At 42.5% G+C, this 27534-nt stretch overlaps 1 protein-coding gene across 4 annotated transcripts in view; it reads right to left on the reverse strand.

Moving 5' to 3' along the window:
• Window positions 1–851: 851 nt before the first annotated feature.
• The window catches only part of slc12a5a (solute carrier family 12 member 5a), a 176158-nt gene continuing 149475 nt past the window's right edge, over window positions 852–27534 (reverse strand). For 2 of the 4 annotated variants that reach the window (XM_019857667.1, XM_019857694.1), the window contains exons 5-26: window positions 26648–26702; window positions 23146–23276; window positions 18974–19221; window positions 17608–17819; window positions 17163–17330; window positions 16992–17090; window positions 14119–14176; window positions 13875–14049; window positions 13661–13779; window positions 12672–12770; window positions 12463–12582; window positions 11357–11461; window positions 10856–11024; window positions 9588–9783; window positions 9276–9445; window positions 9069–9200; window positions 7459–7566; window positions 6912–7037; window positions 5378–5610; window positions 4998–5012; window positions 4695–4828; window positions 852–3561 (exon numbers count right to left, since the gene is read on the reverse strand). In XM_019857667.1, the coding sequence (XP_019713226.1) occupies window positions 3470–3561; window positions 4695–4828; window positions 4998–5012; window positions 5378–5610; window positions 6912–7037; window positions 7459–7566; window positions 9069–9200; window positions 9276–9445; window positions 9588–9783; window positions 10856–11024; window positions 11357–11461; window positions 12463–12582; window positions 12672–12770; window positions 13661–13779; window positions 13875–14049; window positions 14119–14176; window positions 16992–17090; window positions 17163–17330; window positions 17608–17819; window positions 18974–19221; window positions 23146–23276; window positions 26648–26702 (2964 nt within the window). In that variant the 3' untranslated portion in view covers window positions 852–3469. The remainder of the gene's footprint in view (window positions 3562–4694; window positions 4829–4997; window positions 5013–5377; window positions 5611–6911; window positions 7038–7458; window positions 7567–9068; window positions 9201–9275; window positions 9446–9587; window positions 9784–10855; window positions 11025–11356; window positions 11462–12462; window positions 12583–12671; window positions 12771–13660; window positions 13780–13874; window positions 14050–14118; window positions 14177–16991; window positions 17091–17162; window positions 17331–17607; window positions 17820–18973; window positions 19222–23145; window positions 23277–26647; window positions 26703–27534) is intronic. The other 2 variants (XM_019857685.1, XM_019857676.1) reach the window with 2 other exon arrangements.

A 27534-nucleotide genomic window follows, 5' to 3' on the forward strand; every position in this document is an offset into this window, starting at 1 on the left:
TATATATGTGTGTGTGTGTAGGGAAATAGATTACGCCAAAACATTTTGCGCGTCTCCTTTTCAGACTTTGTCAAAGGCTCAGTTGATGCAGGCAAATGTTCTTAAACCACCAACCCCCCACAAAAAAAACAAACAGAATTTTTTTTCTGTTTTTGACTTATTCACCTAGATTTCTAATAAATTATAGTCACATTTTGGCAAGTTCCAAAGCAATGAATAATTTATTGATAGCTAAAAGAGCATGTCTCTATTGCATCAGTAGAGCGTTTCTAATACTTTTGCGTCAAGCGCCTCCGCTGATATGTATTGTCTATACACTTTTTTTTAGTTCTTCACTTCTGAAATGACCACCTGGGGTTGATGTGGTTTTTATATACAGTACAAAGACATCTACCAGTACTAGCAGCATTCACCACAAATGGTCCTGGACATTCAAGCAACACCAAAAAGTAAATAAATTTAAAAAAGACTTTTTGTTTTGTGTTTGTTTTAGACGGCTCAATAAACTAATTTCAGTTTGAATTCCCATATACTGTAGACATACATATATACATATATATATGTATAAATATGTATCTATTAAATATGTATCTATCTATTGATAATTCTACTACAAGTGCAAGTGACCACACAGAAAAAAAGAAAAAAAACTAAAATGCAAATAAAGTGACTCGTAATGACTCTACAGAGGACGTATACAAAATAGATGTCTTAAGGACAATGAACAACACAAGTCCTCGTTTGAGCTATTGCACGTTCGTTCCCAGATGCACTTCTCAACCTCATACCACAATCCAGCGTTTAGTCACTAAAGTCTTAAACCACCAGCAGAATGATTGTTTTTTTTTTCCAAAATAGATGAAAAAAAGTTGGTGTACGTTTTGTCAATGGGGCTACTTCCTGGTTTGTGGGGAAGGGCAATTTCTGATTTCTCTTGGAAAATTTGCTTCATCAGTGAACTTTACATATGCTTAAACTTCAGCTTTCAATTTTTTTTTAATCCAGTACAGCACATTTCTTCAGTACAGTTCAGTTGTATTTAACTTAGGGACAATACAGTTGCAGTTCAAGGGCGATTTGTTTTCCGACATTTATGCTACACTTTGCCTTCAACTTTTTGTGCAATACATTTTTACTGAATCACATTTGAAATTATTTTCTTTTGTTTTGAACTTCCTCTATTTAACATCTGTGTTAATGTTGAGACAGCAGACTCTCCCCACTTAGATCACAGTGGCTTGAGTATGCTTTTTAGGACTAAATACTTTGCCTTGTTTTTGATGAACATCGTTTTGACTGTTGGTCATGACAGTGGGACCACTGATAAACAGAATGAGGGAGCAAAGTTAACCCCTTGAGGGCCAGCGGTTACCACGGTGGACAGCTTATCATGATCAGGTTAAAGGTTACCATGACTGGTTCATGAAAGGGTTAAACAGCTGCAATTTCCTCCCTTCGGAAGTAGTTCTCGAGCCGTAACAGTACACGTGAATAGGAACTTGAGAAAACATCACATCTCCCACATCTGGTTTGTTGTAGGTTGTCCCCCTGCGCAAAGCGCACACAGTTGCAGCAATATCCTGCTCCCGTGAGGTTCTGCGTGAAATCTAAAGGTGGATAAATGCTCATGCTTATTTCACCACTTTACTGTCAAAAAAGGTGGAGAAAACAACCGAGCTAGTGGTGGCTTAAGACTTGCGCGCAGTACTGTATGCTTGTGTATACATATATATTAAATATGTACTGTATATATTTCTGTATATAAAATGTCACTGGTGAGTCTACTGCATAGAATTCTCTCTTGTGGACAAAGTGGGTTTCCTTGCTACAGAAGCCGCTGTCTTCTCGTCAGCCCGTTTGAGAAAAGATGACATGCGGTCATCTACTTTCCAAGCTCACACTTTAAAATTCACACAGAGCTCTTTTCCTTATTTTCTTTTGAAAGAAAGTCAGCAGACTTGTTCTCCGATTAAATAGAATTTGACTCTGTAAATCATATGGCACATATAATATATACATACAAATTTGGCAGACCACGACACAAAACATGTAGTCGAGTGAATGACGTACTCTGTCGATAAGCTCTGTCTATAAACATAAATACGTTTTTTTTTGTTCTCTAGATGAAAAAATACCACTTTTGCATGAACGGTGGAGGTGCAGTGCGTGTGGAGGCAATACCATAAATAAATAAATAGACATTTAAAACCACCGTTTCCAAGGGCTCCCTCTGAGCGAAGGACTGTTTAGCCTCCTTTTGTTCTTTTTTTTCTTTCTTGGAATATGTCAAAGTTACGACACTCATACCCAACGAAGCGCGGAGCTTGTACATTATTTACAGGGATCCACACAAAGGGCTGCTGGTCGTGAGCGTTTACCCCCGCCCCGTGATTCGTCGTCGTGACGCTAGCCTGCTGCTAACATGCTATTCACAGTTTGTGTGCAAGCAAGGATATCCTTGTTTGTCTCTTTCGATCCGTGTACCATTTAATTGGCACTGGGAACACAAAAAAGGGACGGATTATTTAATTTGTTTTCTAATCTGAAAAACACACAACACACACACCCAAAAAAAAAAAAAAAAACGGGGAAGAAAATGCCTTGCAAGCAACACAATCAACCTGGACTGTGACCGCGATCCATCAGTCAAATGTGTCTGAAGCGCTCTTGCAATTGACTAAATGTATTTCATCTGACACAGAAGATAAGCTTCCCCTTGTTTTCAATTTATAATCACCCGGATTATGGTCTAATAAATGAGTCTTTTTTTTTTTGTGTGTCAAACAAACAAAAAAACTCATCGATGTTTAATTTTTGGATTTTCAGCTACTGAAAATGGAGGAAACAAATGACATTTATTTTCCTCTTTTTTTGTGTTTTTGGCACATCATGTGGTAACGGAGAGGGGGGGGGCGGGGGGCAAACAGCCACTGAAGAAAGACAAGGACGGCCACAAGCACTAAAGCGGCCGGCGTGGATTTCACAATTCGTATGTGAAAACCTCTTTCCTGGCTGGTGGTGGTCTTAGCGGCAGTCTAGGGTCCTGACAACGGGACTCGTTTTTAAGCATCTTCTTTGCCTTTCCCCCCCCACAATTTGGGTTAGCAAACGACACAGATTCAAACGGAAAACACAAGTTTGCATGCATTCGCAACGGCGGCTCGGCAAACGCTCCCAACGGCCGACGCCAGGCTCAGTGAACCAAGACTGAACCAATCGAGGTTTGGCGACTAAAACAGTCTACAGCTTGACCCGGCGTGATTCTGCTCGTCAGGGCGCTGAAGCCGAGTCGAGCTGCCTGTCGGCTATGATACGCCATTAAACAGTGAGGGCGACATGAAGATGAAGCTGCATTTGAGTGAGTTGGGTGAGACGGATGACACAGGAGCAGGGCTGATGGGCGGTGAAGGGGATCGGTAATGGTCAGGTTGGAGGGAAGCGGGATGGGAGGGGGTGGGGCTCTGCTTTTTCAGGAGTAGATGGTGATGACCTCGCGTCCGCCTCCGCGGACAAGAAGGACTCGGTTGAGACCTTCAGTGAGGACCTCAAGGAACTCCATGTCTGGTTGAGAAAGGTCAAGGAACTTCAATATGGCATCACAACAACAATTTAAAAATCAGGTCTGAGCCGATGAGATTGCTATTGCTCACCAAAACAGTAGCACCTACTGACCCATCTGAATGCTTTCCCAGATGAATTAACCACATGTTGTACAGCCGTGATTTCCGCTTGCCAGCCAAACGCCGTTCGCATATTAACCAACATACTCAAACACTCACATCTACTGTACAGACAGTTTAGAGCAGGGGTGCCCATTAAGTAGATCGCCAGCTAGCAGTAGCTCGCGGAGGGAGTGTCATGTCGGTAACTCTCATCATAGTATTGTTAACTCCCGCATATTATCCGTTGTGAAATTTGTTCCTTGACCTTCGCATGCTTCACAGCGTACATCGACAAATATCATACATACAGAATAGCCTCATGCCCATTCATCCCCTGCACGTTGAACACTTCATTCTTGAACATTCTTTTCATCGAGTCCAAAATGACCTTATGAAATTCAAGCCTGGCATTCTCATTCCACCCCATCCACACTCGTCATGTGTAGGAGCCTTGAAATAAGCATGACCTTAAACTCTTGGTCATATTTGTTTTATCTTACGTTATTTTCACAAGTCTTGGGGCTTACTGGGTTAACCTGAGATCTCCGGGATTGGAGTTCGTGGCATATCGTGTGTTGGTTCAGGTCAACAACAACAAAAAGAAAAGTTCTTGGATTTCTGTATCCGTGAAGTTGGAGGACAGGAAAATTCCTTGAATCCTTGACAACTCAACTTTAAATATGACTTGAAAGGACAAGGCGACAATAAACTAGTAAAAAGGTAAATAAGCATATACTGTACTACATTCATAGCAATTTAAAAAAACAAAACCAACCAAATACAGTCTGTTCCTGCGCACTTTGGCCTCTGAGGGGGTGTGTGGTGACATGCATGCATGAAGTACACACTCACAAGTTGCAATTGAGCTCTATTAATATAATTATTATATATAATATTTTAGGTGGGCCTTATAGTGCGGAAAATACGGTCATCTTCCAACGTAGTTCGCATGCTGGAAAGGTGCGGGCACAACTGATTTAGAGTCTAAAAGAGATGCACTCTCTTTTGAATCAGGATTTTAGCAAAGGATACAGTTCTCATCACCTGTCCGGTTCTTAGGTGGCCCGGGCATGTTGAGCAGGACCAGCTTGGCCTCGGAGGACTTCTTGATGATGGCTTCGTTAAGTCGCAGCGCCGTGTGCATACGTCGCACGTTGGACTGGTTCCTGGGTGGACACAGATGAGACAAGGATGTCGGGACTTGTAAGGCAGGACAAAGCCACTCGTGTGGTCGTGGATGACAGATGCTCACTCTCACACATTTTAATTGTCCTCATCCACTCATGTCATGTAATAAGTAGTTGGAGTGAGGTTTGAAGGATCTTTGGTACTTACAGGTTCTCCCATTCACTGCAGCAGGAGCAAGAAGGGAAAGACGTATATATCAGAACCAGAGTAGCAAGAGTACTCACACTCTGTACTTAAGATTAAGTACAGATACTTGTGTTTAAAACAAATGAAAACGGCTGACCCATGAGTGAGATTAAAACGGGTGGATTTTGCAGTTTCATTGATATTCCACAAACACGATATTCATCAGAATGCTGTGTTAAGACAAGTGGGGGTCATGTGGAACTCATTGTTGCAAAGAACATTTTTGACTTGACCTCCCTTTGAATTATTCAGCCGCGGGGCCAGTTTATTGCCTGGCTCAGTCCCTATCCGTAGTAGTAGATGTGTGGGTATCGTGTGGTGGAACCCCTGTGAGCACTCACGGCTTCATGTTGAAGATGTCCTTGATGCCGCACGGTGTGGCAGCGGCGGCGGACTTGCTGGCGTCCCCATCGCACTTCTCCGTCCAGGTCATCTGAACCTGCTCCCCGGGGCTCTGGGCCGACTCGGCCGAGGCTGCTGGGGCCGCCGGGGTGGCGGGGCTGGTCGGGGTGGTGTTCTCGTGAATGAGCTGCACCTGGGCAGGGGTGGGCACAGGGGGAGAGGCCGACTTTGACTATGAGGAGGAAGAGGAGGAGGAGGACGGATGGTAGCGAAGCCGGAGGTGGAGATACATGTAAATCCACGAGTGTTGGAATGCAGGTCAAAGTCACAGAATGTTTGAGAGGGACAAGAGAGAGGAAGTGGGGTTCAAAAACAGTTGTGTTGTCATTTGATAGCTTGACTACTAAACAGTAACACAGAGCAACTAAAACATGTTGGTCAGTCTGAGCATCCACGACCAAATTTGGATGCAGGGTTGTTTCTATGCCAAATCATCAGGTGGGTTTAACCCAGCAGTGCATTTCGGTTTTAATTAAACTTGCTGTACTTGTTGATCATGATGGGACAACACAAAATGTCAAATTTTTGGGTCAAATAGAGGTTTGGGCGGAATTTTGACCTTTTTTTGCCAGAAGGGGCGGGGTCGCCCTTCTTTGCACCCTTAGATCTCGGGAAGTACGGGGTCAGTTTTCACAAAACAGATATTGTTGGAGGGGAATCCACACCCGCAATCATTTAGAAGGTTGGTGAATATTTGCATAACTTGACCTTCCATCCATCCATTTTTTGATCCGCTTATCCTCACTAGGGTCGCGGGATGTGATGGAGTCCAATCCCAGCTGACTTTGGGCAGTAGCTGGGGTATACCCTGAACTGGTTGCCAGCCAATTGCAGCGTATACATAGACGAACAACAATCTGCGCTCACAATCACACCTGGGGACAATTTAAAGTGTTCCATTAACCTGCCATGCATGTTTTTGGAATGTGTGAAGAAACCGGAGTACCCGGAGAAAACCCACGGAGGCATGGGGAGAACATGCAAACTCAACACAGAAGTCAAGTCTTTTGGGGGGAAACAAATAGCTTAATGGCATTTGCATTCATTTCAGTCAGGAAAGACAATTTCAGACATGGTGTTGGCAATCGGTCACGAAACAAATTAACTCGTATCTCAAGGCACTTCTGTCAAATAAGTCTGCAAAGTAGTAGCGCACTTGTTGCTAATGAGTCGCTCATTTTGGTTTCTGATGAGCGTGAATCCTTTGAGCGAAGGCAGCACTAAAAAGTGTGGAATACAATGAGAACATATTAATTTTGACGCAAGACTGCATTAGCATTCCCACCTTGCTTTCCTGTTTCACCATTGCGAGAAATGTCGCGTGTGGTGCACATCTAATCAAAAGGCTTCTTAGCCGTCATTGATTTGGCGGGGTGAGTTTGCAAATTGTTATTATCGAAAAAAACAAAATACAAAACATGTAACCCAAGAAGTTCGACAACAAACAGAAGTAAACCCATGCAAGCGCTCTACCTCCTCCTCCGGCTTTTCCTCTTTACCGGCCGCTGGCGGTTCTTCGCTCACACTCAGCTGGGTGGTGACAGACGCAGGGTTCTTGCGCCGAATGGAGCCGCGGGATGAGTCAGTGATGCTCTGGATCTGTGAAGACACCACAGCAAGAGAGAAAAATGTAAAAAGAAAAAAAATAAATCAAGAACTAAACAGATGATTTCGACCAGTTTCAGTTTGTGGTGCGTGGCAGGCAATGACTCACATAAAAGTGAAACATAAAGCAACCATGACTTGACTGGGGGAGGTCATAAAAGCAAAAGGTTCAGATAAGTGTCAGTACATTCCATCCCTCTGCCAAGACATCATGGCGTCCACAGCAAAGATGCAGAAAAGGAATATGGCATCTCACCATTCTGATTTTTCAAAATACACTTCAGTCTCGCAACGCTTTAGGTGTCACGTCAAGTCAAATCAAGTCGAGCCACGCCGAGCTGAACCCGTCAAGTCCCATTCGCGTGCACATTTTTGAGTGTCCCTTTCTCAAAGATGAGGGCAGGAACTTTCTTACCTCCCTCTCACGCTCGTTCTTGGTCAGGTTGATCTGCTTCAGCATCTGTGAGCGTTGTTCCATCACCAGGGTCTTCTCGTAGGTGTATGCTGAGATGTCACTGTCGTGCTGCGGGGAAACACACCAGCGGCTTCAAAACACCGACAGACAACACTTTGGTTCAGTGATAGAAAGCGGAAACTGTCTTGGACAAGAAATATTTTTGAGGCAAGGCCATCCATTCATCCATTTTGTTCCGCTTATTCGGGGTTGTGTGGTGGGGCAGCAGCTTTAGTAGAGAACTCTAGACGGCCCTCTCCTCAGCCACTTCATCTTTCTCCTGCTGGGGTATGCCAAGTTGTTGCCAGGCCAGCTGGAGACAGTGTCTCCAGTGTGTCCTGGGTCGCTCTTGAGGCCTCCTACCGGTGTGACCTCACCAGGGAGGGGTCCAGGCATGCTAATCAGATGCCCGAGCCACCTCATCTGACTCCTCTCGATGCAGAAAAGCGGCGGCTTTACTCTTAAGTCACTCACGGATGACTGAGCTTCTCAAAGGGAGAGCCTGGACACCTTACGGAGGAAACTCATTTCAGCCACTTGTATCCGGGATCTTGTTCTTTCAATCATGACCCACAGCTCGTGGGCCAAGACCATAGGTAACAGTTGGATTAGATTAGATTGACCAGTAAATCGAGAGCGTCGACTTTCGGCTAAGCTCCTTCTTCAAAGATGACAAACCAAAAGAGAGTCCGCATCACTGGAGACACCAATTCTGCTTATCTCTTAGTTCATCCTTCCCTCACTTGTGAACAAGACCCCAAGATACTCGGACTCCTCCACATGGGGAAGGATCTCATCCACGACCAAGAGAGGGAATAATACCTGTTTCCGACCAAAGACCATGGTCCCAGATTTGGAAGTGCTGATTTTCATCTCGGGTGGCCCGTTGGTCGACTGGTTAGCGCGTCAGCACAGAGGTGCAGGATTTGTTTCCGGCTCTGGCCTTTCTGTGTGGGATTTGCATGTTCTCCCTGTGCCTGTGTGGGTTTTCTCTGGGTACTCCGATTTCCTCCCACATTTCAAAATGCATGGCGGGTTAATGGAACGCTCTAAATTGTCCCTAGGTGTGAGTGTGAGCGCGGATGGTTGTTTGTCTATGACTGCCCTGCGATTGGCTGGCAACTGGCTCAGGGTGTACTACTGCCCAAAGACAGTTGGGATAGGCTCCAGCGCGCCCTGCGTCCCTTGTGAGGGTAAGCGGATCAGAAAATGGATGGACGGATGGATTTTCATCCCAAGGGCCTCAAACATGGCTGCGAACCACTCCAATGAGAGTCGGAGATCGCGGCTTGAAGAAGCCAATGGGAGCACATCATCTGAAAAAAGCAGAGATGCAGTACTGAGGCAACCAAACCGGACAACACCTAGAAATTGGGGCCATAAAGGGAACAGAATTGGTGACAAAGGGCAACCTTGGTGGAGTCCAACCCTCACTGGAAACAAATCCAACCTCCTGCAGGCAATGCGGAGTAAACTCTGACATCAGTTATACGGGGACTGAACAGCCCATTGGATGTTAAAATATATACAGGTATATTTATTTTTTAAAAATTGCTATGTTGGTAAGTCACCATTTCCACCACTTCCACCATGGCGTCGATACGGAGATGATAGAGGAAGGTAGTCAGGTCCTTTTTCATCTGGATGCTGTTGTCGTCCATCTGGGCTACGGTGAAGATGCGCATCTTGCACTTCCTCCAAACCTGAGAGTGAATGAACAAATGTTGCACTGGGATGCTTTTATTTCATAAAAACAGAGAAAGGAGCTCGAGGAGCACCTTGTGTTGGCGCAGGAGGAAGGGCAGCAGCATCAGCATGCCTCCATCATGGACGATCCACCACACATCGATGTGACCCTCGGTAAAGCGCTCGCCGTTGGACGGGAAGGCTGCGATGTTTTTGGGTACGAGCAAGGCCAGGTGAGCTGCAGTGGTTTCTCGCACCAACTCTACAAGGAGGACAAGATAGAGGTGGAACTCTCAGGATGCAATATTTTTACAATCGATTATCCCGTGGATTAATTGAATAAAAAAATGAATGTGCATTTTTGCCAATTTATCACCATTTGTACATATTTCGAACCAACCCACCGACAAAATTCCTCCAGGTCTGGTGCTCGTCGCCTTGTTTCCAGTTGCGTGGCCATGACACCAGCATGGCGTTGTGCTTGAGGCCGCCCAGGCCGCTGGCCTGGAGCAGGTGGGAAGTGGCATCCCGCAAGTTGGACGAGACCGTCACCTGACAGAAGCCCTTCACCTTCTCTGTCTCCATCAGTTTACGTAGCGCCTATGAGGATGGGGGGGGGGGGGGGGGGGCGTTGTTTGGAATGTCAGACCCCAAAGTCAGTTATAGTTAGCGACATGAAATGGCTGAAATGATACAGGAAGTCTGCCCTTTTGGTTTGAAGTGGTCTATTTTTTTTCAACTTCCAGGGCAAACCTGTCGTAGAAATTTGGCCCAATTGCTACATTTTTGACCATAAATGCTACACAGATGGGGTGCGGGGGACACAAAATTGTGAAGAATCCAAGTTTTCATCACTGCCCATATTATTTTATTGCATTGTGGTTAACTTCTTTATTACACATGTATTAAGAACAATGCAGGAAGTTGACTCACTTTCCACGATACTCCCTTCTCCAAGCATCATGAAAAGGTGTGTAGTTTTACTTTATTTTATACGCTCTCTGTTTATACATTCAATCAGACTTCTTCTTACACTTGCATGAAAAAAAACTAGAAAAATAAGTAGATTTTATTTTGGATTGAGAAAGTGAAACCCTCCTGTTCCATTTGTTTCTAAGGTACACCAAAGATTTGCAATTTACTCAAAAAGGTTACCTGTAAAATGTTTATTTATTTAAAAAGTTTTATGAGGGTGAGTTTGGTCTACAGTAGGCTTACAGTAATCCAAATAAATCGTGAAAGAATAAGAATTTGTATAAAATTGCTTGTATTCATAGATGAACTGTAAACATACCACAAACTATGAGCCCAAAACACTGCGATATTATTCAAAACTCATCTTACAATTCTCCTTGATATCTATCGTCTTACAGCTTTGATTTCACATGCAGCGAGATAGCTTCCACTAACAGCCTGGGCTAAATTTAGCTCCTCTCCACCATACAAAGGACATGTCCCATACTTCCTGAAAACCAATGACAACTTTCCCATGATACAGTTCTTTGACACCATCTTGTGGCACCTTTGGGAATTACAGAAAGTGGACTTACAGTAAGTACATCTGGAAGCCGCTCATTTTTAATTCAGCAAGTGATAGAGGTTAAAAAAAATCTAGAATTTATGAATAGTGAACCGCAAATATTTCCTGGATCTCATGGAGAAAATTGCCTACCTGCTCGGCCCTCTGAGTGTGTTCATAGTTGTCCAGGTAGGTGCCCACCAGGGCCGTGCCCACGATGGTCAGGCCCTTGCCTGCCTTCAGTTGGTTGGTCAGAGAAAGCAACCTGGGTTGCTCCACATTCTGCTCAGCATCCATGCTCACCAGCACCAGCAGCTGAGGCCTGGTGGGGGACAAAGCCACAGTACAGGAGTGGGGTGAAAAAAAGTCCAGGGTGGGGGAAAACAAACAGAGCCAGGGCGCGAAAGAGAAGCAGCTGAAGGGGGGCAAGTAAAAAAGTACAAGTGGGGAAAGAGTGTGACGTGTTAACTCTTGTTGGTTTGTGATGGCTGTGATGTGGAGAATCGCATTAGCTGGCAGATATTAGATTGGCAGATGTGTTGTTCATTTCTCTGGAATTAGCCACATCCACCACACGGCGATGTTGGTATGTGCGTGTGTGTGTGTGTGTGTGTGTGTGTGTGTGTGTGTGTGTGTGTGTGTGTGTGTGTTTACCTCCAGTTCTTGGTGTGGGGAGGACCTTCCTCCAGACGCATAAGAGCATAACGTGCAGCGCTCAGGGACAGACCTCGAATGCCGTCACCCCACTCCTTCTCCGCACTGCAAAAACACGTGCACACACGCACACGCATGCACAGAAGCTTATCAATCATGTTGTCATTCATCACATACTCAAACATAAATGCAATGCGACATGACAGTCTGCTCGCTGCAGCTTTCGGTATTCCTGCACAGGCGACAAGAGATTTACAGAGAAAATAAAAATGCCTGCTTCAGATATTTTAAAAATATGTTTCACATATCAATATGTCGATTATTGTGGTTATATTGCATACCTAAAATACTAAGTAGGTTCTGTTTGTATTTTGCTCTTATTGGTTTTTTTTTCTCTCATACAACTATAGTTTAAAAGTTCCTTCTAATCATTATAAGACAAATTACAAATTACAGTACATGATTTTTAAAGTTGGACATTTTTAAATGTTATTTTTTTATTCCATTCACCAAGTTACTTACCTATTTGTACTTGACTGAACAGATATTAAAGTATAACTTTGGTATGTATTTGATCTGTGAAGTGAATTTTATTTTTACAAAATCTTTTTGGGCTGAAAGTGTTTCTCAGTGGAGTGGCCGGGATTTTTTGGGTTGATTTTAGTCATGCATTTATGTTATTTTATAATTCATGAATAGCCTATATTCATGTTATTGTTAGATTTATTTATTTTTAATTTATCATTTATTGAGTTAAACATTTCATGATTTCATATTTTTTTAATTATTCATTTTATTTATTTATTTATTTTATTTGTTGTGTTTTTGTCCATTTTGTTTCACTTTCCTCAGAATATGTATGTATATATATATATATATTTTTTTTATTCCAAATGTAATCAAATAAATGTTCAATAAATGTTTTTGTATTCTTCTCTCATGTTTTGATTTATATTTAATTCTCCTTTACAAGTGACAATTTGAGAATTTATTTTGCATTCCACTTAAGGGAATCTTGGTGCTACCAATGAATGTTGACTTGATCTGACTCCACATCAAATTAGAGCATCACAACAATATTCATGTTAAGCTTCATTATCACTCACCCTGCAAACTCAATATACTTGTAGATGGAGCCGGCAATCACCATGGCAACAATAGCATAGTACCAGGAGCACAGGAACATGAGTGTGAGACACAAGCTCATCCCCAGGAAGGACAGAGTCCTGCGAGGAACAAAAGACACAGGCAGTGAAAGGACATGCGGCCTTCGTGAAAAAAGGGCAAGGAGAGTTGGTGTTTTGGATGCGCGCACCAGTGGTAGAACTTAAAGCGAGGCCTCCAGTTGGGGGTTCGCAGGAGAGTCTGTAAGGCGCAAGCCAGGTTCACGAACATGTAGCACATCAGGAAAAACCTGAGGGGGGCACACAAAACACAGGGTGAGAATTTTCTGGAAAAATACTGGGAAGTCACAAAACATGTTTGAATGGCTTCTGTTCACACATCAAGCGTAAAAGTAAGTTAATCTTTTATCTATTTCAGAAAACGTGACTGTGAGCAAACTGTTCTGAAATATTTGTCACAATTAATTGATTAATTTAAATGGCAATCATAATCATGGAATAAAAAAATCTTTAAAAATTGTGGTTAGAATATTTTAGCGGGGTTACTTCATCTTTTGGTGACATATTTTAATTTTATATTTTAATTTTTCTCATAAATACCACTTTTTACGCTCACACTAACCCTCTTCTTTTTTTTTTATCACGTTATGAAGTTAAAGGACTTACATTATAAAATAATGCAACAAATGTTCAGAGCAAAAACATAGTTGCTTCCTTAATTCATACAAAGGTTCTTTTCAATTTGAGAGTCCTGTTATGATACGAGAGATGTTTGCAAGTTTATTGTGCAAAAATCTGTGAAAGAAATGAAAAGAAGATGAGTTCTGTTGTTAAAGTTAAATATTGGAATGGAGCACAGATAAATATGAAAAATTACAATTCACTTTTAATTTGCACTACTACAAAGAGATGAAAATTGACAGCATAATTAGCAGTGGTGTCCTTTTATTAATTCATGCATTTTTTTTTTTTTTTGTCATGATTAAACTTGCAGCAGTCACATTGACCGATCTGTTTTACCAAAGAAACAAACACAGCAGGAGCTTTTGCAATTGTTGGACCGTGTCATTTGCATTTTTCTCATTTCCTATGGGGAAACTCCATTAAAAAATATGACTTCTCACTACAAGCACCAGAATGCAGTTGACTTAACTCGTCCAGAACTGGTTAAAGAACTCACATGGACAAGATAGGAGCCACTGAGTCCAGGGAGGCGATGAGGATGCCGCTCTCGCAGATGAATGCGGTCAGCAGCAAGGACCACGTGGGCTCCCCGTTGGCCTTCCCATGTCCAAAGATCTACAAAACATACCCCCCAAAAAAACATTTGTCTACACTTTTAATTGGAGTTGAATCGGTACTTCTACTTTTGAGGTGGCGCCGATAAGACTGACCCGTAGCGCGGGTACGATTCCATCTTTGGCGATGGCCTGCAGCAGACGCGGCGCCCCCGTCAGGCTCTGCAGTCCGGCTCCGCAGGTGGAGAAGAAGGAGCCGATCACGATCACCCATGGCGATGGCCATGCCAATGTGCCGATAACCAAGTTCCCGTGCACCCCTTCCCCAAACCTAAGACAGGGTGGGCGGCGTCAAACCTACAGAGTCACCCTGAAACCATTGTATGGGGGCGGCACTTACTTATCTCGGAGGACCACGCCGTCAATGCAGGCACCGAAGAGAATGACGCTGGACATATCTGTGAAGGTTTAGGTAAGGAACGCAAACAATGTTGAACAGCATCCATCCATCCATCCATCCATTTTCCGATCCGCTTTATCCTCACAAGGGTACTGGAGCCTATCCCAGCTGTCTTTGGGGGACACCCTGATCCGGTTACCAGCCAATCGCAGGGCGCAAAGAGACGAACAACCATCCGCGCTCACACTCACATCTAGGGACAATTTAGAGTGTTCAATCAGCCTGCCATGCATGTTTTTGGAATGTGGGAGAAAACCGGAGTACCCGGAGAAAACCCACACAGGCACGGGGAGAACATGCAAACTCCACACAGGAAGGATCGAACCCACAACCTCCGCACTGTGAGGTCGACGCGCAAACCATTCGACCACCGGGCCGCCTATGTATAAAATGCAAGTGTAAAATGATTCAGGTGGACAAAATGATGTGGACTATATTTCATTAAACTGTCCATGCACGGCAACTGCAGACGTTGTGCGCTGGGCTTTATTTGGAGGGAGCCATCCATTTGAGAGAAGCCACTTATTTGTACCAAATGCTTATGTAATACGGCTAGACCATCTTTCTTGATAAAGTGTTCGCTGGCAGGTGTCTACTCACTAGTGCCGGGTTTTAATTTGAGTGAGGCATCCGTTTAAGAAGACAGCTTTCATGTGCATGAAAAGCTCGTTGAATAGATTCAGAGGTACACTTAATGTTGATTACTTCACATAATGGGAAATTTGCACTGCCATGCTCTTATTTGAGAGGAGGCTTTTAATTTGACAAATTCTTACAGTGGTACTTGAAACCTCGGATGGATGTGGGGGGCAACGCATGAGTAAAAATACAAAAGACTTTCCAGTAGTTGATGCACGTAGACCTCAAGCTCAGAAATCGATTTAGTACGTGATAAAATCTCAGTGATCAATGACTATGTAATTAATATCCTTCAGCTTTATTCAGTCACATTGGCATTAGGGGCCCGGCCATGCGATTAGGAAACCTAATTAAATCTACTCAGACCCCACCAGCTGATTACTGTGAGACAAGATGGAAGAGCGCATTAGCTCACTGCGTGCAACTGCAGCAGCTATGTCACTTTCCACCTGCGATGTTACTCCACAACAGACGCTTTCATTTAAAGGGGATGTCTCTTTGACAGGAGGCCTCCATTTATACGAAAATGTCCGCGTGAAAGGGTGGTGCCGCATTCAGCGCTGATGACTGTATTTGTTCAAATTGTGGATTTTGCAAACTATGAGAAATTCTGAGGAAGCCTTTATTGAAAGTGCTTGTGGAAAAAGGTTTGACTGAGACACGGTGATGGTGGACACATTTCTTATGGCCATGGACAGTTGTCTAACCAACTGCCAACATTGCCAGGTGTGGCGTCTATCTGAAAGGAGGTATTTATTTGTCCAAATTGCTGTTATAAAAAAAGACTGGTGCTAAACACAACACTGGCAACCATATTTATTACTCAACTGAACTGTATTTAAAGAGCACTTTAAAACAGCCATCGCTGTATAGTGGTGCGAGGTCATTTAAAGATTTGAAAACAAATAATAGGATCTTAAAAAGAACTCTAAAATGTATAGGGAGCCAGTGAAGGGATGCCAGAGGAGGAGTTATGTGCTCCCTCTTATGGGTACCAGTAAAGAGGCGAGCAGCAGCATTCTGGACCAGCTGGAGACACTTAATGGAGGACTGGCTGACTCCAAAATAAAGTGCATTAAAGTAATCGAGCTGGGATGTGACGAAGGCACGAATTACTGTTTCAAAGTGCTCATGTGAAAGGAGAAGTTTTACTTTAGCCAGCTGCCTAAGATGAAAGAAGCTGGATTTAAAAATGGCACCAATTTGCCGGTCAAGTTTAAAATCACTGTCCAGTTTAACACCCAAGTTTAAGACTGCTGAGTTGAGATAATCAACTTAAGATAAGTTGATAAGATAAGAGGACTTAAGATAAGTTTTAAGATTTTTTTAAAACAGTGGCCTTGGACAGTTGTCTGATCAACTACAGACATTGCCAGGATTTCATTTGAGGGAGGCGCCCATTTGAGGGGAGGCCTTTATTCATGCCGAACGCTGATAGGAAATGATGGAGCGAGACAAAATACAGATGAACACAGTTCTTCAAATAGTGGCCGTGGTCGGTTGTTTCCAAAACAGCAGACTTTGCCAGGCTTCTATTTGAGCGGCACTTCCATTTGAGAGGAGGGATTAATTTGTTACAAATGCTATTGTAAAAAATGGTTGGCGCTGGAAACATTTTTAGCAACTGGTTGTTGCTCGACGCAACTGTATGCATTACCAGCTGTTTATTTGAGGGAGGCGTATATTTGAGAAAAGGCCAGTCTTTGGACAAAATGCTCATGCAAAAGGGTGGAGCTAGACACGATGATGCATTAAACCACAGATGTCAAAGTCAAGGCCCGGGGGCCAGATCTGGTCCGCCACATCATTTTATGTGGCCCGCGAAAGCAGATCAAACATGCCAACTTCCATGATGCTTGCTAAAATATGGACCAAAATTTCAAATTCTCATATGTAATAAATAGGAGGGACATTGTCAGCATTTTCTTGTTGCCAAACACCTCATTACCGTAACTTAAACAATAGTTGAATCAGCTGTCATTCTTGACTTCCTTAGATGATTTCAGTCATAATGGCAATGGGAAATGGTAACTAAAATGTGGCCTGTGTCGAAAATGTGTTTGACACCCCTGCATCAAACCTGATTACATTGCGCAGGCGTCTGGGCGAGATGATCTGAATAGGCCGAGACTGTGTTGCTTGCTGTGCTGCAGGGGACAGTACTGAGAGGATACAGACAAAGGAGGTGGTGGTGATAGCGGCGATGGTTCCCACCGGGATGGACTTCTGAGCATCGCGCAGATCACCGGAGCGGTTGGAGCCGGCCATGATTCCTGGGCAGAAGATCTAATGTCAGTATCAAAGGCAAAACCGTTGACTTTAACCGTCTGGAGGGTTTCGTTCACCTGTCACCGAAGGGAAGTAGATGCCAACCAGCAATGTGAAGAAGCTGGTGATGTCGGCCAGCACGTAGCGGTTGGCGTTGGTCAGAGGGTCATCCAGCTCCTCGGCAGACTCCATGTTGACCCGCGCAATCAGGTCCCCTTTCTCGTAATAGGTACCAAACAGGTTCTCTGCATGGATTACAGCAATAATCACCATGATGACTAAATACAGTCGTGTATGAGGCTTATGTTCAGCAAAAATCAAATGAGATTAGAAAAAGAGGCAGTCATTTTTTTAACCGACCACCAATCTGTAGATTTTGATAAGAAATGTTAAAAATGCGCTTTTTCTTCACCCGAACTGTTTTTTACTGGTTTCAAAAGTGTAGAAGCTGAGCAAGAACTGATTCAACCTCATCTATATTTTTTTTATGTTATTTGAAAAGAGGAAGCATGTGGCGCCGACCTGTCCAGATGCCGCTGGTCACTCCGGGGATGCCTTGGATCTGTGTCACATTGTTGGCGACAAAGTATTTGTCGCAGGTAGCGTTGAGCAAAGATGAGTCGCAGAACATGTTCCACAGCTGCGTGGTCACCGTCCCGTTGGCCGTCTCCACCGTCTTGGCGCACACGTCAAACGTTTTCCACACCAACGTGCGGTTGCCGAGCAAACAAACTCTGGAGGAAAGACAGAAAAAAAATATAAAAACTCTCAACATGTTTAACTCTTGTCATCGCAACGGAAACCGTATTTGGCCAGAGATTTTTTGGGTGATGTGTTGGGTTAAATATATGCATAATTGGGGGATGCTGTACTGAAATGCTCTCCAATGAACCAAAACCTTGAATGTCCACTCTATGATTATTTTAACCTTTTGAAACACTGTGAATTTCTCCAACGGTGTGTTGTTGCTCTAAGTTTGCCAAATGTATTTTCAGTTTTAATTCATTTTTTTTCCCGTTCATCTCAGGATAGTTGTTTTTTTTAGGGGACTGAAATGCTCTCCAATAAATAACATGCATGCCCGCTTTTTGATTATTTCGACTATTTAGTGTGAATATATTGATTTTTTTTTTTTTTTTTGTGAAAGCGAATGAACTGAAGCGGCAATGAGAAAGATTTATGTCCTACTTTGAAGACACGGATGATTAAAAAAAAAAAAGTTTTTATAAGTACACAAAATTTGGAAATACCATTTTTATTTCACACAAAACTAATTTATCTTGTGTCAACAGGGTTCAATGAGATCCAAGTACAGTATCTCTAAATGTGTATCTTTCAAGAAGTACCGGTACACTGAAAATGAAATTTGACTGACTAATATGATGAGTGTGACGAAAACTTTTTTTTCTTGCTTTTCGAAGCACTCCCTTCCCCAAAACAATTTGGGAGTGTCACCGTTCTCAGAGGTGCAGGGTTCGATTCTGGCTCCGGGCTCCCTGTGTGGAGTTTGCATGTTCTCCTCGGGCCTGCGTGGGTTTTCTCTGGGTACTTTGTTTCCTCTCACATTCCAAAAACATGCATGGCAGGTTAACGGAACACTCTAAATTGTCCCTTGGTGTGAGTGTGACCGCAGATGGTTGTTTGTCTATCTGTGTTTGTCTATCTACCTGTGACTGGCTGGCAAACGGTTCAGTGTGTCCCCCGCCTCGGGTCTCCATTCTCTTTTTGCTGTTCAATGGAAATCCTGCATCTCTAAATATATGTTTTAAATGTTTATAGCCCTGTTTTTCAGATTTAAAAAAAACGTTGGAGTGGATGTTTTTATTCTTTAACTGAAACACTCAAATGAATAGAACATATGGGCACTCTGGTGTCTGTTTGGACTTACGGGAAGTCGGGAGGCTCAACCCCCGTCTTGATGACACCGGCATAGACGGCCAGGATGGAGAGAATGACGCAGGCCAGGAAGACCAAAGCCAACTTATTGACGTATTTGACGCCGACAAACACCACGGTGGCCATGGAGGTGAGCAGGATGGTGCCGTACACACGCATGTTGTTGAGCAGAGCCGCTTCCGCCTCTGCGCCTTCCAGGCCCTCCAGTGGGAAAATGGCCGCCTTGGGCACAATGTAGATCTGAACGAGCACAGATGTGATGTTATTACAATTATTATTATTATTGTTATTATTTAGTGTGAACAATGCGGATGTATGTATGAAGTATACAGTCATATAAACCAGATACAAAAGTGGGGTAAAAAAGTGTACGTTGGTGCAAAAAAATAAATAAATAAATAAAATACAAAGGGTGTAAAGATGTATTGAGATGATGGAATATAGCAAAAGTAGATGTCAAATTTAGTGTATGAAAATAATCAAGTGCAATTTAAGATGTGATTAACATGGCAAAACAAAATATGAAATATAAAAAAGTACAAAGTAAAATCAAATAAATTTTAAAAAGTGAAAATAAAAAGAAAAAAAAATTACAATTTAAAAATATAGTTTTGAATCAAATCCAAAGGGAATAGGATGCATCGTGATTTAAAAGAAAATAATGTTGAAAACAATAAAATATCATGATATACAGTATACAGGATAAATCACAGTGGAAAATACACACCTGTAAAATATTTACATACTTTTTAAAAAAAATAATACGACAAGTATACACAAGTTTAGAATCAATAAACCTAAAATTTGAAAAAATAAAAAAACTAATTATAGGCGGCCTGGTGGTCCAGTGGTGAGCGCAGCGACCTCACAGTGCAGAGGTAGCGGGTTCAATTCCAGCTCCGGCCTCCCTATGTGGAGTTTGCATGTTCTCCCCGGGTCTGCGTGGGTTTTCTCCGGGTACTCCAGTTTCCTCCCACATTCCTTATTGAACACTCGAAATTGTCCCCAGGTGTGAGTGTGAGCATGGATGGTTGTTCGTCTCTGTGTGCCCTGCGATTGGCTGGCAACCGGTTCAGGGTGTCACCTGCCTACTGCCCGAAAATAGCTGGGATAGGCTCCAAGCACCCCCGTGACCCTTGTGAGGATAAAGCGGATTGGAACATGGATGGATGGATAATCAATTATAGTTTAACCCTTTGAGGGACAGCGGTTGCTACAGTGGACATCTTATCATGTGTTCAGGTTACAGGGTGCATGTGAAAGGTTTAAAAAAATAACTATTTATTGAAAATGATCAAATCTGACACACCTTGTATCAGGGAGCATAGGATTAAAAAAAAAAAAATCAATCCTTTTTCAAATGGAGTGTCAGAAATCCAATCGCCTTTCTTTGCCTGCATGGAGATTTACACTTGAAGGTCAGAGGCGAGCTCCTGCTGCCTCCTTGTTTATGGTGCAATTCAATCAATTTCTCCCACGGCGACAAATTTTCATGTTTGTTTATTAATTTTTTTTTTTTTCCAAGTGATGAAAGAGGTGAGAAGAGACCTGCTGGAGGTGTGAAAAGACGGCATTCTCATCATTTTCAGCAAAGGGTTCAGTATAAAAAAGGAAAAACAATCACCGGCCTTGGATGAATCAAACACCCTTGTTCAAATGCCAGGTTTTGTAATAAAAAAGAGGACCAAAGTCCAAAGTTTATCCATCATTAATGTGATGTCGGGGCCAATGTGGTGACCTAGGTGAGATTTTCTATGCCCAGCCCCTTTCATAGACAATTTTCATATGCTGACAAAAGAAGCAAAATTTAGATAATGTCACACAACTCCATCCATCCATTTTCCGATGTGCTTATGATGGGTGCTAGAGCCTATCCCAGCTGTCTTCGGGCAGTAGGCGGGGGACACCCTGAACCAGTTGCCAGCCAATCGCAGGGCACACAGAGACAAACAACCATCCACACTCACACTCACAACTAGGGACAATTTAGAGTGTTCAATGAGCCTGCCATGCATGTTTTTGGAATGTGGGAGGAAACCTACGCAGGCCCGGGGAGAACATGCAAACTCCACACAGGGAGGCCAGAGCTGGAATTGAACCCGGTACCTCTGCACTGTGAGGTCAACGCTGGGTCACCCTGTTACACAACTGAAAATGTAAAATCAAACCTTTTCTTAATTTCTTGACTTTTCAGTTGCTGTCAAACAAAGCATACCAGTGATTTGCTGATGCAACATCAAATTTTATCGAACGACTTTTTATCAAAGCGCCAACGTGACCTCTCTTCCTCCCATTTTTCCACGTGAAAATGATCCTTCCATGCACAAAAGATTTTGATCTGTTCTGTACTCAATGATAAAGCAACGTTTTTCCTCTTGCCTCTTTTTATTTTCACATTCTTTGGTTGACAGTTATCCGGAAGTGTCATTCCTTACATTGGGCACCGCATGGTAATGAAATACATTAAGTATTTACTGCTTAGTACTGTTTCGGACTCTTTTGGTAAATATGCGGAAATAATAACAGCAACATATTTTTTTTAATTTCTACAACAGCCTCCCATTTTTGGCAGCCCCTACAGTCTGCCATCTGCCTATCAGTCGAGCCAGCCCTGTATGATGTATAACCTATACAATCCAATTAAAGAGAGGGGAAATCAAAATAAACTACTGGGATGATATGGTTTGCATAAGTGTGCGCACCCTCCTCATGACTTGGGACGTGGCCCTGTTAAGAATTAACCAATCACATTCTCAATCATGTTAATTGTGAGTCGGTCTTTGATTCACCCTAAATAAAGTTTCGATGCTCCAGCAGACCATTTGTCTTTACTTTTAAGATGTGCAGAAATGTTAAAACCGCCGCATAGGAATGTGAATGTTTTCCATGTGATCTGATACCAAGAGCAGCGTATCAGTAGGCAAACGCGTTTCCTGCATCACCGCAGTCGTTTCCCAAAATAGCAGCATTCGTTTCGCGCGAGGATGAAACATATTCAAATGAGCCCTTTTTTTTCCCCTTCCGAGATGGGCTCCTCGGAATTGTTATTCCACAATGAAAACTATAAGCCAGCATTGACCCAGAAGACAGAATTAACCTCCAGGCATGATCAAACTCTGCATATCATTAAAGACACATGGACAATAAGAAGAACACACAGAACACACAAATAAAGACAAACACACACACACACACACACACACACACACACACACACACACACACACACACACACACACACTGTGGTCTGTTGTAAGTTAGGGACTGCAGCAATGAGAGATACAGTATTTCAAAGTACGCTCTTTGTGTCTTGATGTGCCCCTGAATGCAGTATTTGCATAATTAGCTGTATGAAGACGGAGATGAAACGTTTCATCAGCTGATCAGCATTCAGCGTAGAGAAGAGGTCATGTGATAAAGTCAGCATCTTAAATTTAATGTGGGACACTTTGGAAAGGGATGCTTCAGCGGAGCTTGATCTTAGCCAATCGGCTGCTTTTTTTTTCTGTTTGTTTGCTTTTTTGAGAATTTTTATTTCGAACATTCGGTCAAAAAAATGAATAATAGTACACACACAAAATAAAACCAAAATATAAAATATAAATATTCCAGAAGAAAACACACGTACTGCTAATCTGAAAAGTCTAGCTTCACATTACCAAGATAATAAAATTGCTTCCTAATGACAACGCAAATGAGACTTTTACATTTTACAGAAAGAAAATGCATACCAGTGTACCATGTTATCCAATTCTAATGTAATACATTTTCTTGTATTGCTACAGTTTATCTCACAATTATTTCCATCCATCCAAGCAGAATCTAAAACAGTGGATGCCCCAATAGACTTGGCCGACCCAAAAATCCACACATAATTGGCACACATTGAAATGTAATGTTGAATATTTGAAAATATCTTCATGTTATAATTTGCATATTTAATACAATTCAGCTCATAGATGAATACAATATGCAGTAGAATATAAAAACTTTTTATTATAAAAATTTCAGTGACTGGTAAATATGAGTGTGAATGGTTATCTCTCTCCAAGTGTGCCCTACGACTGACTTCAGCAACCAGTCCAGGGTGCACGCCGCTCCTCTCACCCACAGCTGACCTGCTGCAGAATAAAAGTGAAAGGGAAGTAAAGAAAGTTTTCTCACCAGGAGCAACTCGATGGCACCCAGGATGTACATGGCTCCGGCATAGGTGGTCCCCAGGTAGAAGCAGATCCCCACCGCGCCCCCAAATTCGGGGCCCAGCGAACGGGATATCATGTAGTACGAGCCTCCAGCTGCACAAACACACCAACACAAGTTGAATATGTCATATGATGATTATGCAGTTCCAAGTTATACAAATGACAGCTAGAGGACATTCATATCATTGGCATTTTATCACAGTCATTTTTTTTTTTACTTGATGTCACAATATCAGTAAAAAATGGGGTGGGGGTGGAAACCGGAAGATACTATGCGCCAAAGACTGTAACTTCCGCTAACAATCCAGGCTAAACCTGGCTCCACTCCAGACCTTCTTTCATAAGAGCTGTATTACTTCAACATTTGTGACACCAAAAATTACTTTCCTAATGAGTTGGTGCTTCGGTGCTATCTTCTGGCATATAAGAACATTACAGAACGAGCGCAAAAATTTGCAGCGATCCGGGAACATGTGAGTTTTTCACCACGCTAAAAAGAAGATGCAAAAAGAAAACAAGCAAAAAGGTGAATTTATGAATAGGCAGGGGCATTGGCGGAGCCGGGATTTTTTATTTGGGAGGACCGGGTGTTAGGGGTAGGAGGCTCTTTTGGTGGGGGGGTTCACAGAATATGCCAAAGAATCTATTCCTAATATTTTGCCTTTTTGTTTGATGACTTGTCATATATTTTCTCCCCTTGTCTTTTCATTCCCTGGTTAGCTTTACTTAAAAGTTAAACCACATAGTATTATTAACATTAATAATTTGACATTATATTAAAATCCCTACTTCGAGCCTAAAAATGTTAATGCAATTCGACCACTTTTGACCTAAGTTGGCGTCTGTTAGACCTTTCAACCATTGGAGGGCGCTATTACACTGTATAACAACAATCCATTTATTTTTAGCTTGTGCAAAACAACGGAAGAGTGTCGATGTCCGTCCAAAACAATCTGGACGTAAAAGTGATATGAAACAATGGCTCGCGTTTCACGGAGAAACCAACCTGACATTTGGTTTAGAATGTAAAAAACGAACTCTTGATTGGGTTCAGGAGAATTTTCTTCTTCCTAAATTGTGAGGTGCATTACAACATTATGTGCTACATAGCGCCAACTACTGTGCGGCAAAGGCGTAACAGTTGGGAGGCGTCACTGATTTAAAAAATGCTCGCAGGCTCAATCAGCGTGACTTGAGGCTCTGCTGCTGTCAATCAATTGACGTATAGTCGGGTGGGGGGGCAGTGCCACGCCGACCTCCCCCTGTCTTCACCAGTGGGTGGGGATTCGTGGTACAAAATAAATGATGTTTTTTTTTAATTAAAAAAAAAAGAGATTGGGCATACAATTCAAACAAAATTTGGGGAAAATATTCCTTTAAAGTTGCACGAAACTGACCTCTACTTTTTTTTTGTAATTAACTCTGAATGCATGTTGTTTTTGTTCATTCCAGCATCATTAAGTTGAGAGTGAGTGGATTTTCAGGATTCAAATTGTTGACTTGGTGTTTCAGTGAGCAAGACGGTTGTGACAGAGCATCTTTTTCACTCCATGACCGGTGCGCGCTGTCTGTGGCCGAAGTGGGCAGCTGATGTGAACGCTTGTGGTTCCCACGGAGCCAAGCTCCATATGAACTGTTTCCTTACTAGCAGCCAGAAAAAGTCATCAATTTGTAATGAGCAGGGCAATTGAAGATCCTTGGCCAGCAGCCACACTCTAATGTAAATTTTCAGGATCAAGATTCCCAATAAATCCTGCGATTTAATCGATTTAATGATTACCACTGTAAATGCAGTGGAATCTCCTTAGAACTAATGTGAAAAATGATCTCCAGTCTGCCGCCAAACTTCATTCATCGCTCCGTTTATGCACAAATCATTTCATGAACATTTTGTAAAATTCCTTCCACCAGGTCACTGCTAAAGTACATAGCATTTCGATGAAAGCAAAATGGCTGTGAGTTACCGCACAAACGACTGCAGGAGCTTGCAAACAAGCCTTTCACTCTCTGTCTTTGGGCCTCTTGAACGGGTGTGTACTTGATGATATTTCTGTGTGAATGAGCTCAGCTCATGCATTAAGGATATGTTACTTCTTCATCTCTTCATTCACGGGACATGAACACACTCTTTGACTATACACACCACCACAAACGAGATGTGCTTAACTTACAGATTTTCAACTTTAATTTGAGGGAATTTGAGGGAAACATCCAAATTCTGTAACCACTGTAGGATTTATAACAAGTTAATTGGTCGATATGCCTCCCAGTTTTTATCGGATGCCGGCCAGCTAGCTGCATGCTAGCATTGAATATCCTCGGGTTAAACCAAATTTCTGTGAGAAATACACCACCTCAGTCATGAACATAGCGGTTTCCAGCCGGTTGTAATTCCAAGATCAATTCATTGTACCAGAGATCTTGCGTTGGAAACGTGACGGCTTACGATGGTCACACTAGCATCATTATGCTACATTCATACCAAACGTGAACTAGCATGACTCGCATATGTTTGTCCCCGGGGGTGACTACATCAGGGCTTTTTCGAGAAGAGACCAAAAAAGTTGCCCTGTCAAAACACACAATATTAAATGGAGACCAAAGACTGTTGGAAACAAATCTATGCAATATTTTACAATTTAGACCAAGTACAAAGTTTAATGTTAAGGCCAGGAGAGAAGTCCTGTGCGGTATTTCATTCAATGGAGCAGATACCTGGAATTAAGACCCTGCAATAGTGTTCATATGAGAGCTTATACAGACAAGACTACTTGGAAACTTTATGACGCCACAATGAACTTTAGAGCATGACATCATCTACTCGCTAATGACGTGTTTTTGAATTGAGGAGGAGTCAGAGCATCATACTTCAAGCCACTACTTAACTGAAAAAATATCAATGACACCAACCGCGACTAGTCGAAAGTGACTTTCATTTCACTTTTTAGTGTTGACTTGAAAAACATGCAAGCAGCATTGTTGATAATTGAATAATTCTTCATGCCCAGGAAATACATTTGTGTCGCAATTTGTTGGTGTCACGCAGTGCCTTCCCCTGCAGTCGTACTTTCACTTCAGCCTCGCTCGCTTATCTCTTATTATTGTTTTACCACGGCACTTGCATTTTCTAATTCTGCCCAAATGAAATGAATAGAAATCAACCATAAGCTTAATCAGCGCTGTGCAGCTACACTTCCGCACTTGCCGCTTATTTCCTGTGACCCCCGGGGCTCGTCAACACACACAATTACCGCCATATACCAAATAATGTGTGTTTCAGATGTGCGGCCGCCACTTTGATTTGGCGTAAATATCATTTGTGTACAAGAATCCCAGACGGACTCTTTTAGTAGGGGACGACAAGCTGTGCTCGGGCTAACTTGCAAGGTGTGATCGGCAACTAAAAAAGGGAAATTTAGAAGCGGACTGGTGCCAAACAGAGACTCCGTCGTCTGCTCACCCACCTGGCACGACTCCATTCGTGGCGATGGCGCTCATGGAGATGGCAGTCAGCATGGTCTGCGTAGTGGAGAGAAAAAGATACCTCATTTCAAAAGCTCTCCTTTAAACACGCAACCCTTAAATGCTGTTCCTTTTCCATGCAACACATAGAGTAGGTTGTTCTGGGTCAAGTTTGACATTTGTCATTTTTTTAGTATATTGGATACTTCCAAGGAAAGTCATTAAACGTTCATGGTGAACAAATCACTTTTTGGATATGTTTATTTGGATGTATTATTTTGTTAAATGTCCAATCAAGTCAAACTTGACCCGAAACGTATGTAAAGTTAATTTCAAGTAACTTCACATGGCAGATAACAATAGACTGATCTATATGACAGTTCAATTTCACATTTGATAGGTGGACAGTAACTCCAGAGACACAGCTATTTGGATTCAAACAGTTATAAAGTGAAAGTTGCTCTCATTGTGTGATTTGGTACACAACGTTTTGGAGCACATACTATACACACATTTTATTAGAAATGGTTGAGAGGCACACTCAGGTATGTGGTAGACAAATGTGTTACATGTTTGACTAAATAACAGCTTAATAAGCTCATACTGCAAATCATCACGGTCCATTAAAAATCGTGTATCTTTTTTCATGTATTTTTTTTTTCCATTTTATATATCTGACACACAGAACAGAATTTTGGGGTGAAATAAAAACAAACTCTTGCTGCTGTCCAACAATGTTCCCTCTAATTTTCTATGCGTGTGAGCATTCACACACACTCGCTGAGCATCCCTTGGACCATAATGAGCAAGTGAGTGATAGTCAGACATGTGCACGTCTGCCAAAGCAGTCTCACACATGTCACAAAAACCGAGACCAAAAAAGTTATCA

Source organism: Hippocampus comes, unplaced genomic scaffold (genome assembly GCF_001891065.2).
Source record: "Hippocampus comes isolate QL1 unplaced genomic scaffold, H_comes_QL1_v1.1 scaffold17, whole genome shotgun sequence".
Lineage (NCBI taxonomy): Eukaryota > Metazoa > Chordata > Actinopteri > Syngnathiformes > Syngnathidae > Hippocampus > Hippocampus comes.